This window comes from Gymnoscopelus braueri (assembly GCF_963280865.1).
Source record: "Gymnoscopelus braueri genome assembly, chromosome: 7".
Lineage (NCBI taxonomy): Eukaryota > Metazoa > Chordata > Actinopteri > Myctophiformes > Myctophidae > Gymnoscopelus > Gymnoscopelus braueri.
In genome coordinates, this window is record NC_137608.1 from 3,680,353 (window position 1) to 3,694,949 (window position 14,597).

Here is a 14,597-nt window from a genome sequence, read left to right on the forward strand (position 1 = left end):
TTGAGACAGAGAGAGAGAGAAAGAGATACCAGAGAAATCAGCAGATCTAAAATCTCATAATGCGTGGCAACACTATACGTTGTGAGCTTATAGGTCGGCTATTTCCGATATTTCAACGCTGTTGTATAATAAAGCATACAATAGGTTAATCAGACTAATGTATAAAAATCACAGTGATTCTTAAACCTAATTTAGTTTTAACGACCCAGAAAGAAACTATTTGAATTCGAAACCAAAAAATAATTGGCAAGTAGATAATCGACATTTGCAGCCATATTTTAATGCTGTCCTGTGACTGTCCCTCATCAGCTGGGTGTCCTGGGGGCGTGTCAGTGTCCCGGGGCCAGAGAGCCGTGTCCGTGTGCCCGCACCGCCGCTTCCAGCAGGAAACAAGTCCTTCAGCTCCGACACGAGGTACTGTACTGACCCAGACCATAAAGGGGGGTGTAAGTGAGTAAGTAAAAAATAGACCAGATTGATTGATTGATTGATTGATTGAATACTTGATTAGTCAAAAATTTAAACAGCATGTGGTACAGTCAGACATTAAAGGGATAGTTCACCCCCAAAATGACTTTTTTTCTATCGATTAGTCCCCTCATGGAGACTTGAATTCATGGATATTTTTTTTTTTTTTGTCACACAAAAGGTTAACACAAAAAAGTCCTGGGGACTTGTTTCCATTGTTGTCCTATGTATTCAATTCATCAGCATAGCATTAAAAAATTGCACAATAATGCATGTCATCAACAAATACAAAACACTATATGTACAAAGGAGAAAAAGGGAAAATGGCGGCAGTGAATGACACCTCCTTTTGATGGGAATTTACATTTACCTCCCCTTGTGGTCTCCTGATAGATGTTTTTATTATTTTTTTCAGATCAGAATGTTTGCAACAAACGCGTAAAGTGTTTTTTCCGGGTAGAATTGGATATTTACATAAAATAAAGTGTCCAGAACACTAGCTATGCCTATTTTTTTCAACCTGTGGATATTTAGAACAACATTTTATAATACAGTATATTTCTAACTGGACGTGGCACTAAGTCAGACACCAGAGGGGACTGTGAGGTACATCATAGGCAGACCACTTTTGGACAGAATGTCCTCTCCATCAAGGGAAGTTTTTACGATGGAACAGCCTCCCAGTCACTCTAAGGGAAAGCCCCACCCTGTGTACCATTTATATGTGTAACTGTAAAATCATCAGTGTTCATTTAACTCTGAAAGCGTACAAATGGAACCAACATTTGGTTTTTTTTTTTTTCCTCTAATCTGGCTAATTTGACACTGTGTTATTTTAGGCCTGATACAAAATAAGTTGAGAACCAACCATTTACTTAAAACAATAGTTGTTACAGTCTGCTTGAAAAGTAATACAGATTAACAGCAGCCAGTTGAACATACTGAAAATCAAAATAAGTCCAGAATCAACAATTTACTTACAGAATTTTTTATGTCAATATCCCAAACATTTGAACATCGATATACTTCTATAATTCATAGATATTTCTAATTAGGCATTAGATATGTTGTTGTTTTAGGTATTTGATTTTATTGTAGGTATTTATGTTTTTAGTTAGGCTTAAACTAGGTATGGTATTCTTAAAAAAGAAATATTTAGGCAGTTGTATGTCTTCTTATGTATTTGTTCGGTTGTTTTTGTATTGTAGGGCTTTTATATGTGGGGCCTGCAGTTGGAAATGAGCTTCTAGCTAAATCCGGCATGTTTACATGAGATCATGTTCAGCTGATTGAATTCACGTTCATGTATGGAATGTTCATTCATGTGCATTGTCCCATCTAAATAAACAAATACAGTAAGTAAAGTAATATTATACAACAGGTAGTTCCGACCAAGCAATCTGATTGGCTGAAATAGCTTTCTAGCCGTGCTTCAAACCAGCATCATATCACGGGCCTAATCACATTAATAAATCACTCCGCACTGCAGTCCGCACCTGATTAGACCATATAGCGCACAGCTGTGCTGTGAAGTCACGCTGTCCCACGGTAGGAAAACAAAGAGACAGTAGCCTGCATTAACCTGACTCTGCCAGATGGGGGCGGTATGAGTAACTAGTTTCCAAATAAGCTGAGAAACAAATGTCTGACGAAAGCTTCTTTGGATCTGGAAGCGTCAGGTTAAGCCTGCATAGCCTGACCCACCGCCACCACCGGAGAACAAACAGCTTTGCAAAATGGACTATGTTGTTAATTTTGACTTATTTGGTGGACTTACGGTTGATCAATGGTTAGAAGGTTATAAATATCCTCCTGTGTTAAAGTAAAATTACTCCCATTTCGTTAACAGTCCAGTGTATGTTATACTTATCGTACGAAGGTATCGCACGGCGAAAATAGCCGATCTACAAGTTCACAACACGTCGCCATCGCGACGCGTTGTCAGCTTGTAGATCAGTTATTTTGGCCGCGTGACACGGTCGTACGACGGAGCATATAGCCTACTGGAATTTCATTCCACTGCGCACTTGATAGCTCAGCTGTGTTGATGAGACGGTGCCTCAAACTCAAAGCGCTGCTACTGGGACTATTTAATGTCTCAGTGAAAAACTCTTCTCTTTACAGGGAAACGGATAATAGCGAAACATTTTTATTATGAATTGCTCCACAATATGAATACATTTGGATGTGTTTTGTTGGTAACTGTTGTATAATCGCAATATTACACTCGAGGGTGTGCTTTACCTTACATTATTGTCACTTCTGTGATGCGGACGCGGAACTCGGCTGCGCCTCGTTCCTGACCGCATCACAGGCGTGACAATAATGACGGTAAAGCACACCCTCTCGTGTAATATTGCTTAAAGGGGTAGTTCACCCCCCAAAAAACTTTTTTTCTATTGATTACTCACCCCATGGAGCCTTGAATTCATGGATATTTATTTGTTTTTGTCGCATTCCTTCCTTTATTATTTGATTATAATAAATGTAGCCCCATTGATTCCGGTAGGAGACACAAATGCATTTGTGTCTCCTACCGGAATCAATGGGGACACATTTATTATAATCAAATTATTGGCTTAGGAATGTGACAAAAACAAAAAAATATCTATGAATTCAAGGCTCCAGATGGTCAGTAATCAATAGAAAAAAAGTTATTTTGGGGGTGAACTACCCCTTTAAGTCAATGACATCACGCTGCCATGTGTAAAAAGGTCACTGGAGTAAGGAAGGCATGTCAGTGATATACACAGTACAATCTTCAGTGTAGATTTATCAATTGGTAACTTTGGTAACTCTGAGTTAAATTAAAGCTGGGGCAAGTGATATTTATTTTGATAAAACAAGTGTTAAAGGGATAGTTCACCCCCGAAAATATGTTTTTCCTATCTATTAGTCACCCCATGGAGACTTGAATTCATGGATATTTTTTAGTTTTTGTCGCACTCCTAAGCCAATAATTTGATGACCGGCAGCGGTTCCGGTAGGAGACACAAAGAGTCTCCTTTGTGTCTCCTACCGGAACCGCTGCCTACCGGTCCACTGGTCATTAAATCCATGGGGTGACTAATCGATAGAAGAAAAGGTATTTTTGGGGGGTGAACTATCCCTTTAAATAGTTCTATTTTCTGTGTGTGTGTGTGTGTGTGTGTGTGTGTGTGTGTGTGTGTGTCTCTGTGTCTGTGCGCATGCGTGCATGTGTGTGTATTCAGCTAGACTCTCAGCGCAGGAGGAGAGAGGAAGCTCTGATGATGGCCGACGCGTTCCGCATCGCCTTCGAACAGCAGCTCAGGAAGCGCAGTGACCACTTCCTGCTTCTAGCCGACGCCGACAGGATCAAGTCCCGCTCGCGCAAGTCAGAAGGCAAGTCTGACCTCATCCTGTGAGGCAGTGGCTCTCAAACCTTTACATTTCAAGGATCTCCAGTTTGATACAGTATGCATTAGACCCATTTGATACCATTTATATGTGTAACTGTAAAATCATCAGTGTTAATTTAACTCTGAGAGCATGCAAATGGAACCAAATGAACCCCTGTGGGTCCATTTGGTTCCATTTGTACGCTCTCAGAGTTACAGATCTACAAAGCCAATGTTTATTTGTGTATCCCAAAGGTCAAATTAGCCTTTGTGATTTTGGGGATAAACAATAACCTCAAGAACAGATACAGATACTGTATACTATTAGTGTACTTATGTAATATTTGACAATTTGATTAAAAGGTATTAAAAGTCATTAAATTGTAACTTTAGTAAATGTGCAGATACCCTGTATACACTTATACTGTATGTTGGTTTGCTTACTGTTGAGTGAGAACAACAGCTAATTACCTGGGGACCACCCTGGAACTGAACTAGGCCGACCCCCTGGAACGTTCTCAAGGACCGCGGGGGGTCCCTGGACCCCAGGTTGAGAACCAGTTTTGTAAGGAATAATGAACAACCAGACGGTCATGAATCACCCTGAAGAGCTTTATTTCTAATGATAATGACCGCCTCCTTGTTCATAATACTGCTTATATGGCCAATATAGGTACAGCAGGTTGAAAGTGGTTAAAATATGTATATATTTATAGTTTAAGTTGTCAAATTTGCATGTGTTGGCAAATGAGTCTACACAAAGTGCTGATACAGCAAATTAGAAAATAATTCATAGCGTGTTGTATATATTGCAATAATGATGTGTGGTTGACACAAAATCCCGAGACACACCTGGACTTGTCACATGCCTCCTGTGACTACTGTGCTGTTAAGATCAGATATAACTGTGTCGATCCCGAGGCGATACTTGTTTCAGTTGCCTGACTAAATACAGAGAAAGGAATGTCAATACAAAAGATTATTCAGCACATTCAGAACAAGGCAAAATTACCAGTGGTGTAATGTAGCTACAGTGCTGTACTGAAGTACAATTTTGAGGTGCCAACAGTGGAGCTACAGCACCCTCTGCTGGACATAATGTGTGGACAGTGTGACACACCAGCACTTAATCAGACAGTCAGGCAGTTGCTGCACTAAACAAAGGAGGATCACACTAGCCACCTTTTATGAAGTCTAGAGTCTAGAGCAGTGGTTTTCAAACATTTTTATTTCAGGGACCCCCAGTTTTATATGCTATTAGGCCACGGACCCCCATAACTCAAGAGTGTACAAATGGAACCAAATGCAATCATAAGCGTCCATTCGGTTCCATTTGTACACTCTCACTGCTCTATTCTGTGGCAGTTTTTTCCCCGTTAAATCCGGATAATGGACCTGCGCCGCCCCAATAGGTTATTCTAGCACCTGCTCTACCCGTCACCATTATGCCGACACCGTTATTTGCGCATGGAGGTGTGCCCGTGGGCGTGTTGTTGCTATATCCCCCACATTGCAATTCTACAGACACACATGGGTACGGCTTGGGGAGGGGGGATAGTGGATTCTAGAAGCACCCGCTGGTTTATAAAATCACCCGTCAAGTGCACACAGACACTACAATGGCTTTGTGCGTTGGACCATGAGCCGTGTTGCCAGCCTTGGAGAGAAATAAGCAACCGCAGTCCGCAGGTCTATGAAAACAAAAAGAAGCAACTATAAGGCCACATGAGCACTTCAAACTACTAACTAGAGCAGGGGTGTCAAACTCGCGGCCCGCGGGCATTTTGCGGCCCGCGGAAAGGTCCAGTGCGGCCCGCGAAATACTTTTCAAAATAGTGAATTGATACTACCTCTAACAGACAGAGTCGGAGTTTGCACGTTGGCTTGCTGAGCGTCCAAGCAGCTCTCCCCCCTCCCCCACTGGCTGCAGCAAGTACCTCTGATGGCCCGGTAGTCAGCCAACATTCCACAGCCAGCTGTGGACTGTTCTGGCTGATTGGCTCGTTAACAGTCTATTCAAGTCGAGTAGTAATGGCTAGTATACTCTCTGATCTCTCTCTCTCTCTCTCTCTCTCTCTCTCTCTCTGTCTGTCTGTCTGTCTGTCTGTCTGTCTGTCTGTCTGTCTGTCTCACACACACACACACAGGAGCTTGCCCTGAGAAAGGAGGAGCTCGCACTATGAGCTTGTAGATCTGCTATTTTTGAAAAATCATGGAAATCTTTACAGATGTCTCCTAAATCCTAACAGTTTTCTGAAACACTTATGTTGCTATAATATGTGGTTCTCTAACTTTTTTATGTCTATATTATATGTCTATATTATATATATATATATATATATATATATATATATATATATATATATATATATATATATATATATATATATATATATATGTGTGTGTGTGTGTGAGAACGCTCCCCCCTCCCCACTTGTTCTGTAAAGAACAATAGGCAAGCAATTGAAGCCATGGCCATGTAAATTAACATAAGGTGTCCTCTTCTACGTCGTCAAATACCGCATAAAAAGAGCCACAGGTAAACAGCTATTTACCATTCACCTGAAAGCTGAGGAGAAGAGAGAACTTGAATGAATTTAATTGTTCTATTTCAAATGGATGGGCTCATTACAAATTGCATTGTTTGATTTTAATGTAAATAATTAAAGTAGCTAATCTTCATAAAACATTTTTTAAAGTGATATACTGTAGTTATAGCAGTGACTGAGATGTAGTGGAGTAAAAGTTCTGGAAATTGGAAATACTAAAGTAAAGTAAAACTCAAATCTTTAGGTACAGTACTTGAGTAAATGTAATTAGTTACTTTACACCACTGTTCTATAAATGTAATTATTTAACCACCCACACACATTACCAGGTATTGTTTAATTTCAAATTGAATTATTCTACTTAAAATGGTTTATAATAAGGGTAATAATAATAATAATAATAATAATAATAAGACAAGACAAGACAACAGATTGAAAAACAATGCTGTATAACTGAATGCGTGTGAGCGCGCATGTGCGTCCGCAACTGGTTCCTGCCCACCTCAAGTCACCATTTGACCAATCTTGCCCGGACATCAAAATGAGTTTGCCACCCCTGAACTAGAGCTTTCATATCCCCTAAATATTTCAGCCCGGCTCGACTAATAATTGACAAATTAGGCCCAGCCCATTTTTTTATAGAAGCCTTATTTCTCATTAAATCTTGGTAATTCGTTAAGAACAGGAGTCATTCTACCCTATTCCAACAGTCTATTACATTACATTACAGTCATTTAGCAGACGCTTTTATCCAAAGCGACTTACAATAAGTGTATTCAACATAGGTAGGGAACGAAAACTACTAATCACCAGAAGTCTTTAGTGCATTTTCTGCAAAAACAAGCAACCAAGAGTATACCTAGCGCTAAGGTAAAAGTGCAATATATCAGCTACCTATTTCCTTAAACAGATGAGACAAAATAGCTAAATCAAATGAGCATGAGCTAAAACAAATAAGTGTATCGACTAAACAAGATCCAATAAACAATCCAATAATCCAATAAACAATACAGCAATAGAAAATAAGCGTTCGTACAACTAGTTAACAACAAGTAGGTCAGGCAGAGAGGAAGGGTAGTGTTTCCTGAAGAGGTGAGTTTTCAGCCTGCGGCGAAATATGGGCAGTGACTCTGCTGTCCTAACATCAGTGGGAAGTTCATTCCACCACTGTGGGGCCAGAACAGAAAAGAGTCGTGACCGTGTGGATCGGCCAGAAGGACCCTTGAGTGACGAGGCAATCAGTCGCCCCGAGGTGGCAGACCGAAGTGGTCGGGCAGGGGTGTAGGCATCGACCATAGCTAGCACCCTATAGGCTAGCACCAGGGTTTTGAACTGGATGCGAGCCGCTACAGGGAGCCAGTGTAGAGAGCGGAGAAGGATGGTTGTGTGGGAGATCTATATTGTATTTAAAAAACAGCTTGGAGCAAATAGGGCTATATAAATATATACACTGCCCCATAACCATTTTAAAAATGATTATGGTTATTCTATGAAATATATGTTTCATAGAATAACCGTAATCATTTTTGCAATGGAGAAATCACATCCAATGTTACCTTCTACTGGCCGCTGCCTGTGCTATCATTTGAAGAAATAATCCAACATTTACTTTGAGGTGAAAAAGACATGAAGAAAGCTCTGAAGATCCATTATTTATGTCATGTTATGGTTTAAACTTTAAAGGGGGCTCCCTCTGCTGCTGCGTCATGACAAGACAGTGATTGATTTGACCTACTGTTGCGCTGCCCTGTTGATTAATTATTTGGCATCAGCTGTGTAAAAATATATAACTATTTTAAATGGCTTTCATATACTCTTGGGGATCTGACTAATATGACAAGCTTATTGTGAACACAATACGCTACAAATTAATTAATATATGAATTTATTTGGATGTAAAAAATACTTAGACCCGGCTCAGCCGGTGCCGACGGGCCGGGTCGGGTCCCGTTGGGTTTGGGCTAAAATCTTAAGCACTTACATTTTTTATAAGATGATCGGATCATAGTGTGATTTTCATTTTGGCTGCTGTCTCATTAAACCCATGCTGCGGGTGAATATTATATTATAGCCTATATTATATATATTAGCCTATATTATTATTATATTCCCCGCGTAAACGCTACGTTCATGACCCCCCAAAATAACCATATTTGAACTGGGGACCCCCCCCCCATTTTGTTGGACTCGGTTCCACAGATAAATATTGTGAAAATAGCAGATCTACAAGCTCGCCAGGCGTTGGGTGCTCCATTGTGGTCTCGACCCACAGGTTGAGAACCACTGCATTAAAAGCTCCAAGCAAGTTACATGTCTAGTATGTTGTTGACCACGTAATGTAATGTTTTTGGTTTAGTGATAGGCTACTCCGTGGCGCGCGCGCCTCATTGTATGCTGTCCAAAATAACAGATCTGTAAGCTGTCGACACGACATGACGCAGCGCCGTTGATAGCTTGTATGTCTGTTATTTTGGGTAGGTAGGCGACGCACATACGCATCGCAGCAATGTGTCTGGGTTTGAGAGGCTTTGATTGATGTAAACTTAAAGTTTAGCTCTGTTCGGGATTACTGAACAAAGGTGGATGATGAAAGATAACGGGGACAATATGGATGTAAGTTAACTTTAACTGCGTCACTTCAGAGGAAACTATGGAGCAACTTCAGAGATGTTTACACACCCCTGGAATCCATTAAAATGGTGGAAATAGAACGATAACAGCCAACGTGAGTACATAGGCTATAGACCTTTCCTAAAACTGTCCAATTTATTATACCCATGTGCTACTGTTTGTCTGTGTACCACGTAGGAGCGTTGTCGCAACATGATGTAATTAATTATTTGGGAGCAGCCGGTGTGTACCAATAGTATAAATATTTTAAATGGCTTTCATATACTATTCCGGATCTGACTAATATGACAAGCTTATTGTGAACACAATAGGCTACAAATTAATATAAAAATGTATTTGGATAAAATAAAAAAAAAGAAGGAAAACAAGCCCAATGTGGCTTATAATAATCAGACCAGGCAACAGTGCAGACAGGTAGATAGGCTAGAGCATATATTGGATCGGGATGACGGCTAGCGCAGTCTTCTCTTAAAGGCAATGGCTTCTGGCACGGTGATTGGTTTTATCATTGTAACGCCCAAACCACACCTATGCATAATGTAACGGGTAGCTCAGGTGTTTGGCGGGTGAGGGGGGTGCCATAGAATACCGAATTTTGCGGGGAAACGCCTCTTGCCTAGTCCGAAATCCGAAATTAGTGGTTTGTTCAAATTTCAACTGGAATAGGGCCCTCAGAGTTACAGACCTGTAAGGGTCCATTTGTTTCCGAACTATCAATGGTTTAGTTAGGGACCCCCAGGCAACCACCTCAAGGACTCCTGGGGGTCTAGAGCGCTTTTTCTTCTGAAAAAAATAAAGAAAGTAAGAAAAGAAACTTGGTATTTCCCTCTACACCAAATCTTTTCGCTGAAATGACCTGATCGAACAAGTTGACGACACGTTGTGAGCTTGCAGATCTGCTATTTTTGACAAATGTTCGCCAACTGGTTAGGGTTTCTTAGGTATATTTGGGGTCTATTGCCAGGTCAGACTTTAACCCATTCAAACCGGGAAAGCATCTGTCATTTTAGTTTTTAACCACTTAAACCATTATCTTATACTTTGGCTATTAAAAAATAGCAGATATACAAGCTCATAGCGCACCACCGAGTGCCGCGTGATGAGCTTGTAGATCTGCTATTTTTGAAAAATCGTGAAATATGTGTGCAAATCTTTGAATATATATATATTTTTAAAGCGAACATTTGTAACTCAAATCTTTGTTTCTGGGGGTTCCTGGAACAACATATTTTGAGATGGGGGTCTGCGGCGAAATACATATCATTTTGGGGGGTCCTTGACATGAAAATGTTGGAGAACCACCGATATAGAAACATACGTTTTTCAAAAAACTGTAGGATTTAGAAGACATCTGTAGAACCCCCAGAAGCAAAGATTTGAGTTACAAATGTTTGCTTTAAAAATATTTATATATAGTCAAGATTTGCGCACATTTTCCTATTTTTGAATAGCCAAAGAAATCTAAAAATGACACACAGATGCGTTCCCGGTCTTAATGGGTTAAAAGCTGAAATATGCAGATAAAAGGTTCCTGACCGACATTGATGATATTCTTCTTTGCATTCCAGGTGCTAACAGGAGTGTAGTCCAGAAGTTACGAGAGCTGCTGCCCTCCAGCACTGAGCTCCAGATGTCTGATGAGCCTGCAGACATCCTACACAAGCTTCTGGACCTGGTATGGATTCTTTAAAGTCTTCTCACTGAGGCTGGCTGGTTCCAAACACTGATATAGAACTGAATTCATTATATCATCCATTATATAGGGATAGAAACCCTCACTGGGCTGATACCGACAATACACCATTCCGACCTACTTACTTGCATCCACATCACTGTTACTATGTTTGTGTCGATATGGATATAGCTTTGTGAGGGATGGTGTAGGTTGGTAGAATATGTAGTCCTATCCTGACCTCTAGCAGAGTGGTTTTCAAACTGTGGGTCCCCAAATGATTCTGGGGGGTTTTCTTAGTCTAGCACAGTGTTTCCTAATCTGGAGTTAGGGGGGAGGGTCTTGTCTGTTTGGATGTAGTCTAAAATGTTAAACATGCTGCACAAAATCATCGCTTGCTTTCATTCACTGTCTGCCTGTATGTTCTCAAAGTGATATCAGTTCAAATTGTCATATAGAAAACATTTCCTCAAAAATTGTCGAAAGGTAAAAAACGAATTGCAATAATAGCAGAAAACAGATCTACAATCTCACATCGCGTTGCGATCTAGATCGGCTATGTTTCGCTATTCGTCGTATGAGAATGCTATAGGGCTTAAGTGGTTAAAGACGGGGTGCCGTGATTTTCAGTGATTTCCCCCCCCTAAAACATAATCATCAGGTATTATGGTTATACTAGGAGGAAGATTTTTTTCAGAAAAGTGTACAGAAATTGTTAAAATTATGTTTTTATGTGGACACACCTCCAGTTCATTAAGTATACCTGGTTCTCACCTTAGCACCTCCTCCACCACCTTAGCACCACCCACCTGTCCTAGTCCCTCCTCCTTCTCATGCCCACAACTGTTGTGTTATGATAATGAGGGGGAGGGTATATTTTTACTATGTCACTAAAGCGCTGTTTCTCTATTGGCACGTTTGACCCTCAAGGTTTCAGCCTCCAGGTAGAAACTCAAAATAGTCAGAGAAGACATAAAACACCATAAAAACACCACCAGGGGGCTTAATGAAGTTCTATCAACCTCATAGACACATGAAAAACAGAAAAAGTGCAAAACCATGGCACCACCTCTTTAACGTCTGAAAAACACAAGTGCGTCCATGAAGGGTCTCAGCTTTGGTCATAAAGGTTGTAGTTTATATAAGCTTGGAATCCCCATCAATGATGTTATTGTTAGGCAAGTTTCTGAGCTGTCCACAGCCCAGCAATGAGACAGAGAGTGTGTAGACAGAAATATTGCTGTCCAATTATATGACGATAAGGTTGAAAATGGGTGATGTGCTCCTGTTTGTACAGGGTAAGCATGTAACCAATGTAGTTTTTGAATGCATAGGTACTCATCCGTTCTGAACAGGAGTATACATTTACCATAAAGCTATATGGGCCCCAACAAATTCTGCACTTACCTGTATTATAAATCACACAATATCCCTCGATTGGAACTCCAAATCTGTATGAACAGCTGACTGTTTAACAGATCCTCCAGAACCCTTGACTTAATATTAACACCTGCATTTGGTAAAATTCCACACTTTACCTTAAAGGAGTAGTTCAACCAAAACATTACTTATTTTCTATCAATTACACACGCCATAAAGCCTTGAATTCATGGAGATTTGTTTTGTTTTTGTCGCTTTCCTGAGCCAATTATTTGATGACCAAGGCTTCATGGGGTGTGTAATTGATAGAAAATAAGTACTTTGTTGGGTGAACTAATCTTTAAATATCCAACACATACCCATATCCATACACAAAAATAGCCAATCTACAAGTGTCGTGTTGTGAGCTTGTATTGTGAGCATTTTTGGTGAAGAGATTTGGTGTAGACTGAAAAAAGCGGTCCAAGTACAGAGCCACGCAGTGGTTAAACAAAGTACAGTAATATATTGCTCATTACTTGAGTAATTACATAACTCTGCATTTCAGTTATATTGGCCTCATTTGACTCAAGCTCTTTTTCCCTCTTTGGGTGATAATGTGGAGTTTGTCTTTCTGTAGCTCAATGACAAAGAGGAGGCTCTTGCCCACCAGAGGAAGGTTAGCTTGATGCTAGCCCGCAGTACTGAGGAGCTAGAGAGAAGACTGCAACCCCAGGACCACGGCCAGCACTGCAAGCCTCAGCCCAATGCGTCTGAAGCTCATCTACACTGCAAGCCTCAGGCCAGTGTGTCCGAATCTCATCCACACCGCAAGCCTCAGCCCAGTGTGTCCGAACCCAAGGTTATTATATAGTTTCGCAAGTTTGTATTTGTATTTCGGTTTGACTTTTTGCTTTCAATTTCAGCTTAGTTTTGATTAGTCTTTAAGTGGGTTTGCTTCGTTTTTATGTGCAAAGGCTTGGTTTCAGTTTAGTTTTATTCGTTTTAGTGCTAGTTCTTTTTATTTTGTTATTCTAATATGGGGTATTCAAAAAGTCATAAAAATTGCTACAATAGATCTACAGGCTTGGCTACGGCACAACGCATCGCGATGCAACCTGTGAGCTTATAGATCAGCAATTTTTGCTATTTATTAAGATCTTTGACAATTTTTGACAATAGCGCTTAACACTGGCTTAGCTAAAATAGTGGAAGATAGATTTTTTCATCCACCCAAAATATTAGGCTTATGTATGAAACATTGACAAAGACTAAAACTAAGGACATGTTCATGTTACATGATTTTAGTTTGTTTTAGTTAGTTTTGTAAACACATAATACAGTTTCAGTTAGTCGTGTTTTTTTGTAACGCCTTGTTTTTATTTTTATTCCAGTTAACAAAAAATTACGAAATCCTGAAAACTAGAAAAATAAAAATAAACTAAACTAAAAATAAAAAAATCATTTTAGTTAACTATAATAGCCTTGTCTGACTCTGAATCTCATCTACAGGAGTGTCTACACTGCAAGCCTCAGCCCAATGCGTCTGAAGCTCATCTACACTGCAAGCCTCAGCCCAATTCGTCTGAAGCTCATCTACACTGCAAGCCTCAGCCTAATGCGTCTGAAACTCATCTACAAGAACATCTGCACTTCAAGCCTCAGCCCCTAGAGACACCATGTGATTCCAAGTATCAGCGACAAGACTCACGCTCAGAGTCAAAGCAGCAGCTGCAGCAGTCCATACCAGCCTCTATACCAACGCCACTCCAACCTAGAATGAACTGTGCTTGTGGCAATACTAGAGATGAACCATATTGACACCATATTGACACCATAACCGATTTATTTCATGGTCAGTCCGATCGATACCGGCACTGATATTGCAATACAAGGTTCCTGTAGGGCGGTGGTTCTCAAACGTTTTCATGTAAAAAAATAAATAATAATAATATTTATTTGGCCACCGGCCCCATCTGAACATACTTTGTGCCATGGATACAAGATGTGTGGTGTTAAAATGTTTACAAATATTAAATTTGTCTTTTCTTCTCTTTCTTTTATTTCTTTCTCCTTTTTTATAGCTGATGTACGTATATAGGGTTTAAGTGGTTAAACCTTTGCTGGGGTCCTCCTGGAACCCCCCCAAGGACATACAATGCATGTTAAATGTACTTTACAAAATTTCTGACCATAAATTTTTTTCTTTTTTCTTGACAATTAATGTTGCTGTGCCCACAAGTTTTAGGTGCGCAGAACTGCCCACTGGACCTACTGTATCCTATAAATGTAGTAAAGATTTAACACTTATTTTTACTTAACAAAGAAACTCTGAAGTTAAAATTGTATTATTGTTCCAAGGACAGGAGCAGTATGTGTGTGTGTATTTGTGAGGTCACATTGAATTCAATGTAGAAATGACTGTCTGGATATTTTACTTCCTAAAATAAATTGTATAGACCTTCTGACCAGAGTAACTTTATCTGCAAATCATGTGTGCTTGTTGCTGTGACTTTTTAAAAGTGTAATTTCACATTAAGTAAATGTTTTTACTTCATT

General features: G+C 40.0%; 2 protein-coding genes across 2 annotated transcripts in view; one reads left to right on the forward strand and one right to left on the reverse strand.

Annotated features, from left to right (window-relative positions):
- The window catches only part of ccdc125 (coiled-coil domain containing 125), a 42,818-nt gene extending 28,223 nt beyond the window's left edge, over positions 1 to 14,595 (forward strand). Inside the window, exons 9-13 of the mRNA XM_080434390.1 lie at positions 310 to 414; positions 3,681 to 3,831; positions 10,576 to 10,682; positions 12,679 to 12,900; positions 13,551 to 14,595. Of these exons, the coding sequence (XP_080290516.1) occupies positions 310 to 414; positions 3,681 to 3,831; positions 10,576 to 10,682; positions 12,679 to 12,900; positions 13,551 to 13,859 (894 nt within the window). The 3' untranslated portion in view covers positions 13,860 to 14,595. The remainder of the gene's footprint in view (positions 1 to 309; positions 415 to 3,680; positions 3,832 to 10,575; positions 10,683 to 12,678; positions 12,901 to 13,550) is intronic.
- LOC308089392 (major facilitator superfamily domain-containing protein 6-A-like) overlaps positions 1 to 14,597 on the reverse strand; it is a 278,032-nt gene that overhangs the window by 109,504 nt on the left and 153,931 nt on the right. The window lies entirely within an intron of this gene.